General features: G+C 45.1%; 2 protein-coding genes across 4 annotated transcripts in view; one reads left to right on the forward strand and one right to left on the reverse strand.

The window, feature by feature from the left end:
• LOC311091345 (NACHT, LRR and PYD domains-containing protein 3-like) overlaps window positions 1-18,536 on the reverse strand; it is a 256,345-nt gene that overhangs the window by 56,317 nt on the left and 181,492 nt on the right. For 2 of the 3 annotated variants that reach the window (XM_084127246.1, XM_084127247.1), the window contains 3 exons: window positions 9,857-9,982; window positions 8,484-8,579; window positions 6,566-8,290 (listed from right to left, as the gene is read on the reverse strand). In XM_084127246.1, the coding sequence (XP_083983372.1) occupies window positions 6,566-8,290; window positions 8,484-8,579; window positions 9,857-9,982 (1,947 nt within the window). The remainder of the gene's footprint in view (window positions 1-6,565; window positions 8,291-8,483; window positions 8,580-9,856; window positions 9,983-18,536) is intronic. The other variant, XM_084127245.1, reaches the window with a different exon arrangement.
• On the forward strand, window positions 1,091-5,786 carry LOC311091387 (uncharacterized protein). The gene is made up of 2 exons (XM_084127339.1): window positions 1,091-2,284; window positions 5,440-5,786. Exon 1 carries the CDS (start codon window positions 1,349-1,351, stop codon window positions 2,279-2,281), a length of 933 nt encoding a protein of 310 aa, XP_083983465.1. The 5' UTR covers window positions 1,091-1,348; the 3' UTR covers window positions 2,282-2,284; window positions 5,440-5,786.

Genomic DNA, 18,536 nt, shown 5'->3' on the forward strand with positions numbered 1-18,536 from the left:
TGTTTCAGAGGCAGAGAAAGATGTCTGCGGGAAATTTGGCTGAAGTACAACATTTGGGTTAGTGTTGATGGTAAACTTTATTCAAACACCATTATGTTAAATTGATGCACGAATTGGGTCATGCATCAAAGGGGGGATGGTAACAATTGCCAAATATGGTTTACTAAGGGGGTTCACATTTGCTGAAAGCCATCGCACAGGTGGGATAATAAATGTTGGGAGGAAACTGGGCTTAATTGGGTAAAAGCCCTGCAAGAAGCCATTCTTCTCCCTAACAAAATTGCTGTCTGTAAATGTGCCGCACACACTAATAACAAGGTTCAACTGTTTCAACAGGAAATGCCAGGGCAGAATGCACCCAATAAAATAATGGCTATGGATGAATTTGGCTAACTATCCTAGCCTTGGTTTATTGTGACCTGCACAGCGCATAACTTAGAATTTTCCTTTTGCAGAATGTCAGGAAGGATTGCATCAAACAGAACTGATTCCAACTGTATAAATATTGACTTGTTAACGTAATTAAAGTGGGTTGAGTGTTTTTCAGGGGAAAAAGGACTGAGTGCTATATAGGCCCTGTCCCAAATGGCACACTTCATGTGCACTTTCGGTCTTGTGGACTTACAATGGCTGCCACGTGCGCGTGTCCGTTAAGTCCGTGAGACTGCAGTGTGTCCCATTTGTCATTTTTAGATCTCAGAAGGGTGCTCGCGAGCGCCCCCATGTGGTCGATTTGCGCCCTTGATGCGCACTTTTGCCAAGCCTGCGCTGATGCGGACTCCGCAGCAGACTTCTTCCCGACAGTCAAAGCGGCATTACGTCACGAAAGTGCGGACTCAGAGGAAGACCGCGAGTGCTTAGGGTTCCATTTGGGACAGGGCCTAAGTGAGTGTGGTGAGGGGGGCGTGGTTCAGCGCGGTCTGTAACGATAGAGAAAGGAGGCAAGCGGTACGTAAGTAGGTCAAGTGCAAATGACGAACACCTGTATCTTGTTGCAGTAATTGGCATGGAGAGACCGGATATAAGCCACTGTCGATTAAGATCATATCACAGCGCATGCGTCGCGACTGAGTGCGTTGTTGTGTTTCGAGCTCCGTCGAATTAATTCATAAACCTTGATTTCCTTCTTTACACTCTTTTACAAACGAATATCTTTCATTTTTATAGCGTGTGAACATATCTGGAATACTATTCTCTTTAAAAAACAATCGGATCGCTTTGATATCACTACTTATATCCAATCTTCCGCTACTAGCCTTAGCCCGCTAGCATAGCACGCGTGGTCGCGCCTATCTACACACGTATCACTGAAAGCTATAATTCGCCATTGTAGCACATATCTGCTATAATGGCGAATATGACGGATGTGTGTCTAACGTTACCTTTGAGTGCAGGTGAGGAGACCCTCGAGCTACATGCTGTGCAGTTAGAGCTTGAGTCGGTGGAGAGACAGATCCGCGACCTACTAGAGAGGCAGGCCGAGCTGCGAGATCGGCAATCCGCGCTTGAAACATCACGCGCTGATGCTCACAAGTCAGTGGTTAGTAACCTTTTGACTCCGACCTCGTCTACTCCGTGTGTTTCTCTGCACAGGACCCGAGCACCCAGGACGCGATCATCCCTGGTTTCGTTCACTCCGGCACCGACACAACACGATGGACCCTGGGTGTTTCCACAGCGGAAGACGCGAGCCAGGACCAGAGCTAGGACCTCTCCGCCCCTCCCGGCCTTCGAGATCTCCACCCGGAACCGCTTCTCTCCTCTACGCGAGACGGAACGCGACGCTGTGATCATCGGCAGTTCCATCGTCCGGCATGTCCACGCTACCTCAGGTAGAGGTAAGGTGCGCACTCACTGCTTTCCTGGTGCTCGTGTTCTTGATGTCGCTGCGCAGGTTCCCGAGATTCTGAACAGTGACAAGCGCGTCGGAGCTGTCGTGTTGCACGCGGGAACGAACGACATCAGGTTGCGGCAGACGGAGGTTTTGAAGAAGGACTACAGGAGCCTGATCGAGACGGTACGCAGCACATCGCCTGAAACAACGATCATCGTGTCTGGACCGCTTCCCACGTACCGACTAGGACAAGAAAGGTTCAGTAGACTATTTGCTCTAAATGAATGGTTAATGTCATGGTGTAATGAACAGAGACTTCTCTTTGTAAATAATTGGAATTTGTTTTGGGAGCGACCTAGGCTCTTCCGTGCTGATGGCCTTCACCCCAGCAGAATCGGAGCGGCTCTTCTGTCGGACAACATCTCCAAGACGTTACACACCATATGACTAGTAAGTCAAAGTCCAAATCACACTCTTTGCTGTCCAAACTTAATTGATATAAGTACCAATGTAGAACATTATATTGAAACTGTGTCTATTCCTCGTTTAGTGAGGTCAAACTTTAAATCTACTGTAGGATCCAGGAAAAATCTAATTGTGATTAAACCAGAAAATCTCAATATTAGTGAACAAAAACAATTTATAAAGCTAGGTCTTCTTAACATTAGATCGCTCACACCTAAGGCGGTTATTGTAAATGAAATGGTCACAGATAATAGTTTCGATGTACTTTGCCTTACTGAAACCTGGCTTAAACCTAATGATTATTTCGGTCTTAATGAGTCTACTCCTCCAGGATACTGTTATAAGCACGAGCCCCGTCTGATTGGTCGTGGCGGCGGTGTTGCGACAATCTATAGAGATATTCTTAATGTTACTCAGAAAACAGGTCACAGGTTTAATTCGTTTGAAGTAATTGTGCTAAATGTTACTCTCTTAGATGTAAGAAAGAAATCCCTATTATCTCTAGCCTTGGCTACCGTATATAGACCTCCAGGGCCCTATGCTGATTTCCTAAAAGAGTTTGCAGATTTTCTCTCAGATCTATTGGTCAATGTTGATAAAGCATTAATTGTCGGAGATTTTAACATACACGTAGATAACACAAATGATGCGTTAGGGGCTGCGTTTACAGTTTTATTAAACTCATTTGGGGTCAAGCAAAACGTCACTGGTCCCACTCATCGTCTTAATCATACGCTGGATTTAATTATATCATATGGAACCAATCCAACCGATATAGATATTATACCACAAAGTGATGAAGTCACTGATCATTACATGGTCACTTGCATACTGCGTACTGCTGAAATTTGTCACGTTGCGCCGCGTTATCGACCAGGCAGAACAATCCTTCCAACTACTATAGATAGATTCTCAAATAGCTTACCTGATCTAACTCAGCTGCTCAGTGAACCCAAACAAACAGATGAACTAGAGGAAATGACTAGCACTATGAGCACCATTTTCTCTAGTACATTAAACATGGTTGCACCAATTAGATTAAGAAAGGTTAGAGAGAAAACTAAAGCACCATGGTATAACAATACTACGCATGTTATCAAGAGAGAAACTCGTAATTTAGAGCGTAAATGGAAACAAACTAATTTAGAGGTCTTTAGAATCGCGTGGAAAGACAGTATGTCACGTTATAAAAAGGCACTAAAAGCAGCCAGGGCTGAGCATCTCCGCAAACTAATAGAAAATAACCAAAATAATCCAAGGTTTTTATTTAACTCCGTGGCTAGACTAACAAATAAACAGACGTCACCTGAACAAAATATTCCGTTACAGTTTAGTAGTAATGATTTCATGAATTTCTTCACTGAGAAAATAGAAAGCATCAGAACCACAATTGTAAATGTACAATCCTTAATGGTGTCTTATGATTCAGCCTCAATTATCGCTCCTCAAGAAAAACTACAGCGCTTTACAACTATAGGACAGGAAGAGCTAAATAAACTTATCATTGCATCTAAACCAACAACATGTTTATTAGATCCTATACCAACTAAACTACTGAAGGAAGTGTTACCTGTAGTGGAAGAGCCTCTCCTCAATATTATTAACTCGTCTTTATCTTTAGGTCATGTTCCAAGAATATTCAAGCTGGCAGTTATAAAACCTCTTATTAAGAAACCACAATTAGATCATAATAATCTAGCAAATTACAGACCCATTTCAAATCTACCTTTTATGTCTAAAATACTAGAAAAAGTTGTGTCCACTCAATTGTGCTCTTTCTTGCAAGAAAATGACATCTATGAAAAGTTTCAGTCAGGATTCAGGCCGCATCATAGCACTGAAACTGCGCTCGTTAAAATTACAAATGATTTACTTCTAGCTTCTGACCAAGGCTGTATCTCAATACTAGTTTTACTTGATCTTAGTGCTGCGTTCGATACTATAGATCACACAATACTATTAGATCGACTACAAAACTACACTGGTGTTCATGGACAAGCATTAAGCTGGTTTAGATCGTACTTATCAGACCGTTACTATTTTGTCTGTTTAAATGGGGAAAAATTGAAGATAACTCCAGTAAACTATGGAGTGCCGCAAGGATCTGTGTTAGGCCCTCTGCTATTCTCAATATATATGTTGCCGCTTGGAAATATTATAAGAAAACATGGAATTAATTTCCACTGTTATGCTGATGACACTCAATTATATATTTCATCACGACCAGATGAAAACAATAAATTATCTAAATTGACAGAGTGTGTTAATGATATAAAATACTGGATGACGTGTAATTTTCTGCTATTAAATTCAGATAAAACGGAGGTATTACTTATTGGTCAAAAAAACTGCCCACAAAACCTCTTACAATACAACTTTACTTTAGAAGGATGTCCTGTTACTTTATCCACTACAGTAAAAGACCTGGGTGTTATATTAGACCGCAACTTGTCTTTCGAAAATCATATTTCATATGTTACAAGAACAGCCTTTTTCCACCTTAGAAACATTGCTAAGCTACGTAACATGCTATCTGTTTCTGATGCAGAAAAGTTAGTTCATGCATTCATGACCTCGAGACTAGATTACTGTAATGCTTTATTAGCTGGTTGTCCTGCATCCTCAATAAACAAGCTACAGTTAGTCCAAAATGCAGCTGCTAGAGTTCTTACTAGATCGAGGAAATATGATCATATAACACCTATTCTATCATCTCTACATTGGCTACCTATAAAGTTCCGTATCAATTACAAAGTATTACTAATGACCTATAAAGCCCTAAATGGCTTAGCTCCTGGGTATTTAACGGAACTTCTATCACCCTATAATCCATCGCGCTCTTTAAGATCACAAAATTCGAGGCTACTGGTCATTCCTAGGATATCTAAGTCCACTAAAGGAGGGAGAGCATTTTCACATTTAGCTCCTAAACTGTGGAATGGCCTTCCTGAAATTGTTCGAGGCTCAGACTCGCTGTCCCAGTTTAAAACTAGATTGAAGACGCATTTCTTTAACCAAGCATTCACATAATATTTACCTTTTATACTACAGGTGAATCAGAATGAATGCATTATTGTTATGAACAGCAGCTACGCTAATTATTTTCCTTCTGCTTTTCTTTTGTTATCTCGGGACGCTAGTCCCGAGGTAAATACAGATTGTCAGCTCCAGTTTGTATCCAGCCTCCCATGGAAACTACAGATGCCCCAACACCCGTGCAGAGACGACTCGAAGCCTGTGAAGAGACGACTCGACGCTGGCGATATGTTTATGCCCTAAATTATTGCATGTTTAACTAACTGTATTTTTCTATGTACATTTCTATGTCTTTTTCTATGTACAATTATGCCCTAAATTAATGCATGTTTAACTAACTATTTTTTTTTTATATGTACATTTCTGAAATGCACTTTCTGTAAAGCTGCTTTGAAACAATATGTATTGTGAAAAGCGCTATACAAATAAATTTGAATTGAATTGAATTGAATTAAGAAACGGGAGAGAGAAGGACTGAGGACTTGTACACCGCAAGTGGAAAGAGTGATTGTCTGAATGGAAACAGATTGAGAGCTGATCCAGCGGAAAGTAAACTTGTTTTATTAAGTTTACTTTGGCCGTCCGCGTGACGTAATATTCTTCATCAGGAGGATCATCCACTTACTATTACTATTAAAACTTAATTTTTTGAAAAATACTTTCTATTAAATATCTTTATATTAACTGGCTTTTTTATTAATGCAATACAGTGAATGACAGCCGTCTGTGTCTCCCAGTGTCTTACATTATTGTCAGTTTAGTGTTCAGTGATTAATTTACACAGAAACAAAAGATAACATGTATGCCTTCATCTCCGAACACATTATCTGTGTCTTACATTTCATAATGACCTCAGATAAATTCAGTGCCGACTCATTTTCCATCAGTTCATTTACATGAATTGGAATGTGTGCAAAGGATTGTGGGAGATTGAAGAACACGAAGGATACACTTGATGCATCCTTCAAAATGAACTGAATTAAAGACACAAAATGAAGTCTGTCTTCAAAAGATTCTTCAAACTGAAACGGCCTTCAGAGGCGCTTGAAGACGTGGCAGTCGAGATATGCAGCCTTAGTAGGACACAGCCACGGTTTGAGAAACACCCGCAAATTATGTACAATATCCCAGAAATCAATCTGTGCCCCGTGATTTAAACACCTCTGATCTCTGATTTTCTCTTTGTACATAATGTTTTAGACTGTAATGATTGCACTCAGTGTTACTTACCGATCATTTCTGGCTCCAATTAATCTGTTCAGGTCAAACTCCTGCAGTGTCTCCTCTGAGGACAACAACACAAACACTAAAGCTGACCACTGAGACGAGGAGAGTTTTACATCAAGTAATCCTCCACGGCTCATATGAGGTTCAGCTTCGTTCACTAGAGAAAGATCACCCAGTTCATTCAGACAGTGAAACAGATTGATGTATTTATCTGGAGAGGGATTCTCACTGATCTTTTCTTTAATATAGTCAACTGTTTTCTCATTGTTGTGAGAGCTGTTTGCTGTCTGTGTCTTTAGTTCTTGTAAGAGACTCTGATTAGACTTCACTGACAGACCCAGAAGGAAACGAAGGAAAAGGTCCAGATGCCCATTTTTAGTGTCTAAAGCCTCATCCACAGCTCTCTGATGGAGATCCGATAGGGAAACTGTGTCTCCATGAGTTGGTTTGGTAATCTGGTCAAACACATTGATGTTATTGTTGATAAAGGAGAGATGCACATATAGAGCTGCTAGATGTTCCTGAATGCTCAGATGAACAAAGCAGAAGACTTTCCCCTGATACAAGCCCAACTCCTCTCTGAAGATCTGAGTGCACAATCCTGAGTAAACTGATGCTTCTGCCACATCAATGCCACACTCGCTCAGGTCTTCCTCATAGAAGATCAGGTTGCCTTTCACAAGCTGCCGATAAGCCAGTTTCCCCAGTTTGACAATCATGTCTTCATCTTTCACTTTCTTCTCATAGTCCTTCTCATGTTTGATGTTGGTCTGAATGAGCAGGAAGTGTGTGTACATTTGAGTGAGAGTCTTGGGAATCTCTCCTCTCTCTGCTTCACTCAACATCTCCTCTAGAACAGTGGCTGAGATCCAGCAGAACACTGGGATGTGGCACATAATAAAGAGGCTCCTTGAGGACTTCAGGTGTGAGATGATCCTGTCGGCCAGACTCTGATCACTGATTCTCTTCCTGAAGTATTCCTCCTTCTGTGTGTCACTGAAGCCTCGTACCTCTGTCACTCGATGGACACACTCAGAGGGGACGAGATCCACTGCTGCTGGTCTGGAGGTGATCCAGAAGAGAGCAGAGGGAAGCAGATTCCCCACAATGAGGTTCGTCAGCAGCTCGTCCACTGAGGCTGATTCAGTCACATCACACAACCTCTCGCTCTGAAAATCCAGAGACAGACGACACTCATCCAGACCATCAAAGATGAACAACACTTTATACTCATCACTGGATATGTCCATTTCTCTGCTTTCAGGGAAAAAGAGATGAAGAAGATCTGAAAGACTGAGTGTTTTGTCCTTCATCAAGTTGAGCTCTCTGAAAGCAAGTGGAAATATGAGCTGGACGTCCTGATTCTCTTTCCCTTCAGCCCAGTCCAGGATGAACTTCTGCACAGAGACTGTTTTCCCAATGCCAGCGACTCCCTTTGTCAGCACAGTTCTGATGGGTTTGTATTGTCCAGGTAAAGGTCTAAAGATGTCACTGCATTTGATCGGTGTGTCCTCTGTTTCTGCTCTCCTGGACTGTGTCTCAATCTGCCTCACCTCATGCTCATTATTGATCTCTCCACTTCCACTCTCTGTGATGTAGAGCTCTGTGTAGATCTCATTCAGGAGTGTTGGGTTTCCCTGCTTTGATATTCCCTCATACAAACACTCAAACTTCTGTCTCAGATTTGATTTCAATGTGTTGAGGGCTTCAGCAGGTTTAGAGTCACGGCTGTAAGATTAAAATACCACATTATTACACAAGTTAGAGAAGTAAACAACCATAAATTAAAACACGTGCTGTATTATGGGACACAGAACATCATTAGGTTTCTGAAATGTTTTAATCATTAATCATGTGTTTGAGTGATGTGTGATGTGAATTGCAGCACCTAAAATTAAACAACAAAATTCCTGCATTTTACCTGAAACCAGGATACATGCTTTCATTAAAGTCTTGTGGTTGAATCACAGGCTTGTTCACAGTTTTGTTTTTAACTGGTCTGGATAGAAGATTTGACCTTAAATCAGAGTGAAGAGGGTAGAGAATCAGACACACTGATATTGATGTAATTGTGTCATTAACTGAGTAACAGACCAACAGCTTTACAGTGTGTGAATGTATTAACAATAGGCTAGTTGCACATGGCCGCCATTTTGAATTTCGGATCAGCCAGTGTGTAGGTAGACACATTTACGGTTTCGCATTACGCGCGGTGCAGGGAGTCGGAGAAAGCCGAAAATTATCTTTTATAGTTGTTTATAGAATCAATTATCACTTAAAATACTACTAAGATCCATATTACTATCACACGAGCCAATGGCAATTAAATGCACGGATGCATCAGATTAATGAATGAAATACAACTGTTCACGAACAGAAGATTGTATTTGACTCATGCTGCATACACATACGCAATGACAATTATGCCTACTGTAAATATAGAGTTACAACTACGATTAGAGTTGTTCGCATAAAATGTTTGCCCTGTGATAGGCTACAATTTATCTCCATAAATACTATTTTCTCAATTCTGCGCATATATTTTTACTTACTTACATCAATTGCTCGATAAATATCAATATCACATATTTTACATTTACATTTTTAACCGTAGGTACCACAAACAATTTAATATAGGTAAGTTTGTGTATATTTTACATGTAGTACAATACTGTATAGATGCTTATAAACACCAGACAGATAATGATTTATGAAGCAGATCTTTACTCATCTCACTTGCACAAAATAAATGCAGTAATAGAAAGCATTGAAATGCGCAGGTGAAATACACTGAAAATTATATGCATTTAAAAATTTGGTCGGGTTGAAGTCATCCCTCCGGATCTTCTGCATCCACTCAGCCCGTACCGCAGCGGTAACGGGGAATGCATGAAAGCTGACTTCTCTGTTGTAACGTGACGAAATGGTACATAACGGCACACAACGATGAAGTGCTGAGGCTGTCACCCTCTGAAAGTCAAGTCACCTCTCCTGAATCCTAAAAACACTCATTGTGAAAAAATATCTCTGTGGTAATGGAACTCGGTCGCTGTTGTCTCTCGCTCACTGTCAGATCACCGGAAGTTTTCACCGGAAGTACTGGCCCACACACTCAAGTTCGAAGGTCAACAGTCGCCGTGCACGGAGCGAATACAATACATAGAGCTTTACACAAGAGCACAATGATGATCATTAATAGACTGAAACTTGCAGGATTGTAACTCATTACACTGCTGTATATTAATTTAATAAAAATCAAATACTATAAGCATAACTTTTATAGAAATGATATACCTGAGATTAGGCCGTTTGTCTCCACTCTTAAATACGTGTGGCGGATCCATAGACTGGTTACTCTTCATAGACACACAGCTGGACTCTGGTTTTGATCTCTTCTGCTGGACTGAACTGGTTTCAAAACTAAGTAAAATAAAAAGCAAACAGATTTATAAATGTTGTGCACTTTTACTGAAATCTTCTGTCTTAGGAAAGACCAGGGAGTGTTGTTACACTTTTGCTTTAGCGTCTGTAACTCAGTGTGTTTTGCACTGTTTCAAACTTTGATTACAATTATTTTGAGAAATTAACTCACTGGTTTGTAAATGTTAAGCATGATTCAAAAAATGTAACAAAGCGACAGAGAAAACTGGTAATATTAGGAATTATGAATTCAAAACAGACAAATTGAAAACAACTATACAATCATAGAATGATTAAACTCAGGTGAACATCAACCACGATCACATGACTCTTCTCAATGGCACAATGGAGGATGAAGGCTCAACCAACTAAAGAGAACAATGTTTTGGCTGAGCTTTAAAGATAAACCCCCTGACTGTACTCTAGTAACAGTGCTCTTGCTGTGAAGCATCACTGTTCTGACCAGACACTGTGAAGTTTTCAACAAATCTGAACCAGCGGTTTGAAAAATCCACTCAATTTTACACCCACTCCATTATACAAAGTAGAGGTATGCGATAGTGTGTGATATCATGATTTTTGATCGTGGACGATCAAATGTCTCCACGATCTGCTTTAGAAAAAATATTGTAGTGTCGTGTTACAGTGCATTATATCAGTTTAGTTCTGACACCTACATCGCAACAGGCGGAGGTAGAGTTACACTCATGGACTGAGTGATACTAGACTAAGTTATCTTTTTAACTCTTATTGCGCTAAAACTGTAAAATACACTGTGATGAGGTTCAGTTCAGGAATAATAAGGAAGGAAGAAGACAGGGGTCGGCTTGAGCTGGGACGTTCGCTTTATTCACGTTTCTCACAAACAAAACAAAAGGTGCGCACAAAGCGCGTTCACCGTGCACAAGCACAGCCACAAAACACAATAACTCAGAATATTCTCTCGATGACATTTGTCAGGTTCTCACCAGCACACATGAGGTCCCAGCTCGTCTCTCTCTCTCCACTCTCTCCCCCACTCCGGCTTATATCCGGTCTCTCCACGCCAATTGTTGAAATCAGACACAGGTGTTCATCATCTGCACTTGACCTACTTACGCTCCGCTCTGTTCCGTCCTCTCTCTCCCGCTACAGACTCAGCAAAACCACGCCCCCCCTCGCTACATACACAAAAAGGTTTACTAATGTTGTTCCAAACCTGTATTAATTCTTTCTTGTGCTGAACACAAAAGATGACACACAACTCTACCTCTCATTCCAGCCTGATGATCCGACGGTAGCTGATCGTATCTCAGCCTGCCTGACAGATAATTTCTGGCTGGATGAAGGACCATCACCTTCAACTAAACCTTGCGAAGACAGAGCTACTCGTGGTCCCGGCCAACCCAACATTTCATCACAACTTCACCATTCAGCTAGACTCGTCATACATAACTCCATCTAGGTCAGCCAGGAACCTTGGTGTGGTAATTGATGATCAATTGAACTTCACAGACCACATTGCTAGAACTTCTCGGTCATGTAGATTTGCCTTGTACAACATTAGGAGGATCAGACCCTTCCTATCAGAACGTGCTACTCAACTCCTTGTCCAAGCGCTTGTTTTATCCAGACTTGACTACTGTAACGCTCTCCTGGCTGGTCTTCCAGCTTGCACAGTCAAACCTCTGCAACTGATCCAGAACGCCGCAGCTAGAGTGGTCTTTAAGGAGCCGAAAAGGGCACACGTCACTCCTCTCCTCACAAAATTGCACTGGTTGCCAGTTGCCGCTCGCATCAAATTCAAGTCACTGACGTTTGCCTACAGAACAACCACTGGTTCTGCTCCCTTTTACTTTAACTCTTTACTTCAGACTTCAGACGTGCCATCCAGGAACTTGCGCTCTGCAAGTGAACGACGTCTTGTGGTGCCATTTCAAAGAGGCACAAAATCTCTTTCTCTGACCTTTACCATGACTGTTCCTGCTGGTGGAATGATCTGCCTAACTCAACCAGAGCTACTGAGTCCATAGCCACGTTCAAGAAACGGCTGAAGACGCTTCTTTTTCGACAGCACTTGATCCAGTAATACTAACACTTTCTCTACTACTCTATTCTATTCTGTTCTATAACCAAAAAAAAAAAAAAAAAAGTTCTGCGTTAGATTAAACTGAGAAGGGTCATAGCACTTGCATATTGTTGTCCTACTGTTAGTTTAACTGCTTCTATTGTTCTCATTTGTAAGTCGCTTTGGATAAAAGCATCTGCTAAATGAATAAATGTAAATGTAAATGTAAGATGATATGTTGAAGAATGTGGTAATCCAGACAGTCGATGTTCCCCATTGACTTCCACAGTAGGAAACAATGAACTATGGAAGTCACTGGGGATCAACGACTGTTTGGATACCCACATTCTTCAAAATAACTTTTATTTACAACAGGAGAAAGACATTTATTCAGGTTTAAAACAACTTGAGAGAATAAACAGTGACAATTTTCATTTTTGGGGGAACTATCCATTTAATGTTAATAAAACAACAAAACACAAAGAGAAAGTCTTTCACTGCTCTTGACTGAGAACTTAATTAGTAGCTTTAATAAGAATCAGTGTGTAATTTTACAGTGAAGTCTTTGTAGTGTTTTATTTTTATACAGTGAAGTCTATGTAGTGTTTTATTTTTATACAGTAAAGTTTATGTAGTTTTATTTTTATACAGTGAAGTCTATGTGTCACGGTGTGACAAAAATTAGAAAAGAGATTAAAGCCCTTGTGAATGCAGTGTTATTTGGAGACCTCCTGTGGACACCCGTCTCATTGCACTGCGAATCTGTTGCTATGGCAGCGAGGCCAATTGCCCGATTGACAGCAGGTGTGGAGTACTTACAGAGAGCGTTGTGAGAGGAACAAGTATTCAGATGGGGCTTTAAAAAGAGAGAGGAAACAGACTGTCGGTGTGGTTCTCCTCCCGTGGGATACTGTGTTTTTGTCGGCGGGTTGTTTGTATTTGAGGCTGGGCTGTGAAGTGGGCGAAGATTGAAGCTGAGAAATGGAAAGGAGAGAGTGAAGTATTTGCCAACGAAACCCAAGGGATATCGTCAGCAGTGGGAAAGATGCAAAGTGATGAGTATTGGATTCGTTGTTTATATGCACTAACACTGAAGTGGTGTGGAGAGTTTGGAAAGCGTGTGGCACGAGTGAACTAGTACACCGAGTGAATTATTGATCTGTCTCCAACTTTGTTCTTCCTTCGCTGAGTGTGACGATTGCTGCATTCGTGTTCTGCTGTCTCTGAGAGAAGTCGAGCCCTTGCGAGAGACGAGAGTCGATCTGGTGGGAGAAAGACCGTCTTTCACCCGCTGTCTCCAAGGAAGGGTTTATACCCATCAAGTGCCCAACTTACCATTTTGAGACAGCCCGGCTCTGTTAATGCTGAATGTTTTATATGCTGCTGAACAGTTAAACCCTGCTACATTGTTACAGCGTACAGCTGAAGCGGAGTGTCTCGCTGAAAGCATCCTCTCCGCCTGTTGGTCCCAACACGCTCCTATTGAAAGCCGCTGCCCTGTTTAGAACGAGAGAAGGTATTGCAGCTGAATGTTTCCTCTGCTGTTGAATGGTTAAACCCTGTTGCATTGTTACAGTGTACAACTGAAGTGGAGTGACTCGCTTAAAGCATCCTTCCTGCCTGGTGGTCTCCACACGTCCCTATTGGAAGCCTCTGCCTTGTTCAGAACGAGAGAAGGTATTTCAGCTGAATGTTTCATCTGCTGTCGAACAGTTAAACCCTGTTACATTGTTACAGTGTACAGCTGACGTGGAGTGTCTCGCTCAAAGTGTCCTCCCCGTCTGGTAGTCTTCATACGTCCCATCGAAAGCTTCTACCCTGTTTAGAAAGAGAGAAGGTATTTTAATTGAATGTCTCATATGCTGTTGAACAGTTAAACCCTGCTACCTGGTTACAGCGCACAGCCGAAGGGAGCGTCTCGCTCAAAGTGTCCTCCCCGTCTGGTGGTCTTCACACGCCCCATCGAAAGCTTCTGCCCTGTTCAGAAAGAGAGAAGGTATTTCAACTGAATGTTTATTGTGCTGGTTAATAGTTAAACCCTGCTACCCGGTTACAGCGCACAGCCGAAGTGGAGTGTCTTGCTCAAAGTGCCCTCCCCGCCTGGTGGTCTCCACATGCCCCATTGAAGGCCTCCGCCCTGTTCAGAAGGAGAGAAGGTATCACTGTGGAGCGCTTGTATACCGCTGAACCGTTGCACTCTGTTGTATTGTTGCAGTACACAGCCGAAGAGGAGCGTCTCGCTCAAAGTGTTCTTCTGCCTGGTGGCCCTCCATGCCTACGTTGCAAGCCACTGCCCCTGTTGAGAAGGAAAAGGAATAGCTGCGGCACGTGCCTCGATCGAAGTGTCTTCCTGTTGTCCAAGATTCCCTCACGTCCCGGCTAAAGGCTCCCGTTCTAACTGGTCTGGTACAAAAGACACCTACCGGGATATACTTACCTGTTTCCCCTCCTGGCCCGGTCCGCTCGCCACCTGTGTCCCTGTGCTTCGTCCGAGTTTGAGGCAACCGCCCCCTGGGTACTTACCTCTGGGGCAGCATCCGGGACTTGTTCCACTTCCGCCCATGAGTACTTACCTGGTTCCAGTCCGAATGGGGTCCGTATAACCACGACTTCCTCCTGAGTCCTGTAAAGAGTACTTACCCAGTGACCTACCTAGACGGTGTGAGTTTCCCCCCTGATCCCTCTCCAACGAGCTGCAGGGCCGCCACGATCGTTCTCCCCTCTACGACCCAGGGGGCTATCGAATTCCCTCTGGTGACAAGAAAGAAGATTTTAATTAGGACTTTTCAAATTATTGCTTTTAACTTAATAAAGAAACAGTTATTCCTTTACTCCTTTGTCTGTCTGGTCCTTGACACGCTCCTCGAGGTGGTACCCGGTTTCCAGGGGTGGGTGCAGTCTGGCTTGGCCCACCCCGACCTGTGACAGAACTTGGCGTAGTCGGCAGGATTACCGCCTCGAGTGGAGCGATCAAGGACCTAAATGGCAGAGGAAGAAGAGCCAGTGGCTCGACAGCCGGTCATGCCTTTCTTTATGGGGGCCGCGTGGGCCCAGAAGTACGGAGGTCCGGGGTCAGAATTGAGCCTGTCAGCATGGAAGGCCCAGGTGGAATACCTGGCAGGGCTCCAAGGGCTAAATGCCCTGCAGAAGGTACAGTTTGTGTTAAATTCATTAGAGGGAGAAGCAAGAAGAGAAGTACAGGCAGCACCGGAAGCAACCCGCACCACAGTCCGAGCCATCTTTGATTTCCTCACGGTACAATATGGAGACACCACCCCGGTAGCTGTCCTGAGAACACAATTCTTTAATTGTAGGCAAGGGCCTCGACAAACTGTCCGGCCATTCGCGTTGCAACTGAGGGAACAGTTTACCAGGCTAAGGGGGAGACAGGACCACGGCCTGGGCGACGAGGAGACCCTATTGCGAGATCAGTTTCTGTTAGGATTACGGGAGGGCCCCGTGCGTCAGAGTCTGCGGGTGCAACTGAGCCGGAATCCTGACCTCACGTTCAAAGAACTGCGGCGAGAGGCTCTAGCCCTTGAGCGTGATCACACCGAAGGTGTGGATCCTCCCAGCTGGGCCCCCTGCCACTTCCGATTGGAAGCATGCCCTCCGGGAAGAATTGAAAAGGGATATCCGTGAACAAATGTCTGATCTGTCCAAATCTGTCATCGAAGAACTCCGCCGAGAACGCCTCCATTCACTACCTTCACCGCGGGAGCGGGCCTACTCTGACGGGAGTCGCCCTCCAGAGCGTCGTTTCGCCCGATCCATGGGTCCCCGATTCCAGTGGGACGAACAGGGGCGTCCTATCTGTAACGGTTGTGGAGAAGCTGGACATTACATCCGTCAGTGCCCTTCCAGACGCGCTTCACAAGGGGGTTTTTAGAATCTCCGGCCACTGTGGGTCAAGTGGTCGGGACCCCCTTTTCAGACCCTTCTTCTCCTGGACTGTCTAAGGAACGCCTGGTGGGCTGCTGTCCGGTTATCACGGTCCGAGTTAATAGCAAGAAGGTGCAGTGTTTGTTGGACACGGGGTCGCAAGTCACTCTGTTCGCGGAGAGCCTAGTTCAGGAACTATTCGGCACCCAGGGTCGGCCGACGACTGAGGCCCCCTGGTTAACTCTACGAGGGGCCAATGGGCTTGACATCCCGTATGTGGGATACGTAGTGACAGACCTAGAAATCCACGGTATGGTTGTACCCCAGAAGGGAGTGGTGGTGGTTCGTGACGCGTGTCTGGGGTCTCATCGCGCCCTACTGGGCATGAATATCATCTCCGAATGCTGGGAAGAGCTGTTCCAGAGTGGGCCTGCCCGAGCAACTGCGACACCTGAGGGCAGAGAATGGGAGCGTCTTCGAGCGGACTGTCGCCGGGTTTGCCTGGCCGAGCAGCAGGAAGACCGGGAGAGTGGCTTGCCGCTACGCTTTGTCCATCCCGGCTCGAAGCGAGGCGATGGTCTGGGTCAGGGTGCCCCCTAGACTTTACCACCCGGAGGAGTGGGTGCTGGTGGAACCGCACAACGATGGTCCTAAGGTGGAGGTGGCCAGAGGACTGGCATCCGCCCAAAGAGGCCGAATCCGGGTGAGAGTCAGGAACACGAATCCTTTCCCGATCCAACTGTATCGTCATCAGTGTCTAGCCCGAGTTATCTCGGTGAAGCCCCAGCAAGTGCAAGAGCCAGGAGAAGTCAAGTTCAGCCAAGTAGGCCCAACCGTAGTGGAGGGTGCTTTGGCGCAGACGGGGATGCGCAACAGAGAGGCTGGAGAAGGACTGCCGGCCCACCTTGGAGGTGAGTCCCTACGGGGAGAAGGGCTGGAGGAGGATCAGACAAGACGGCTTAAGGCTTTTCTATCAAAATGGCCGCAGTTGTTCTCCACCCATGACGAGGACTATGGGTGTACTAACATCGTTAAGCATCACATTCCCACAGGAGAGGCCAGACCCAGTAGAGAGCGCTACCGACCGGTACCCCCGACATTATACTCTGAGGTTCGTGCTCTTCTGCGAGGGATGCTGGATAGAGGGATCATCCGCGAGAGCAGCAGCCCTTGGGCGGCCCCGATCGTTCTGGTGAGGAAGAAGACAGGTGCATGGAGATTCTGTGTGGATTATCGGAGGTTGAATCGAGTGACGAAGCGGGATGCTTTTCCATTGCCTCGAGTCGAGGATTCCCTGACGAGTCTCACACGGGCGGCTTGGTATTCCACACTAGACTTGGCGAGCGGCTACTGGCAGGTACAGGTGGACGAGCGGGACCGGGAGAAGACGGCCTTCACGACCCCCTTTGGGTTATATGAGTGGGACCGGATGCCGTTCGGCCTCTGCAACGCCCCTGCCACGTTCCAACGACTAATGCAGCGCTGTTTAGGGAGCCAGTTGATGGATACCACTCTGGTGTATCTGGATGACGTGATTATCTATTCCCCCGATTTTGAGTCTCATCTCCAGCACCTTGAGCAGGTGTTCCGCTCTCTTGAAAAGTACGGGCTGAAACTCCAACCGGATAAATGCCAGCTTTTCCAGAAGGAGGTAAAGTTCCTGGGCCATATCGTGAGCGCTGCAGGAATCGCTGTGGACCCAGAGAAGGTGTCGGCCGTACAGGGGTGAGCGGCCCCAAAGACCGTGCGCCAGGTTCGATCCTTCCTCGGCTTCGTGGGGTACTACAGGAGATTCATTAAAGATTTCTCTAAGATCGCCAAACCCATGAACCAGTTGCTGGGTGGAACGGGACATGCCAGGGGCCGAGGGTCCCCAGCGATTCAGTGGGATCCGGCATGCGAGATTGCCTTCCAGAGGTTCAAGCAAGAGTTGCTACAAGCACTCATTCTGGCATACGCCAATTTCACACAGCCCTTCATTCTTTACACGGACGCTAGCCATCTGGGCTTGGGGGCTGTCTTAGCCCAGAAACAACAGGAGGAGGAGAGAGTTATCGCTTATGCTAGTCGGAGTCTACACCCCGCGGAGAGAAACAATGCCAGTTATAGTTCCTTTAAGCTCGAGTTACTGGCCATGAAGTGGGCACTCAGTGAGAAGTTCAAGGACTACCTATGGGGAGCAAAGGTGACCGTGGTGACCGATAACAATCCGCTGGTACACCTGCAAACCGCCAAGCTGGGGGCGGTAGAACAGAGGTGGGTGGCGCAATTGGCCAACTTTGATTATCAGCTTCAGTACCGGCCAGGAAGGGGACATACCAACGCTGACGTGCTGTCTAGGTGGCCTGAAGGAGGGTCGGAGGATCCGAGATCCATGCTGGAGGCAGACCGCGACGAGGGAATGATGGTAGGCATTGTGAAGGCACCGGGGCAACCACCGGAGGAGCCGCCTGCAAGTTGGGGATGGGATCCACAGCGCGGAGGATGTGGCAGGGCGAGGATGAGAACCTGTCATTGGTCCGGGTCTGGTTGGAGCAGGACAATTGGCCGGAGGGTGCGGAACGCCGGGCTCAAACCCGAATTGTGAGAGGCCTGCTGGGCCAGAAGGAGAGGCTCCATCTGAAG

The sequence above is a fragment of the Abramis brama genome (assembly GCF_963993115.1).
Source record: "Abramis brama genome assembly, chromosome: 10".
In the NCBI taxonomy this organism is placed as follows: Eukaryota; Metazoa; Chordata; class Actinopteri; order Cypriniformes; family Leuciscidae; genus Abramis; species Abramis brama.

Coding starts and splice junctions, on each gene's coding strand:
- LOC311091387 (XM_084127339.1), top strand. CDS start 1,349: ATGGCGAATATGACGGATGTGTGTCTAACGTTACCTTTGAGTGCAGGT.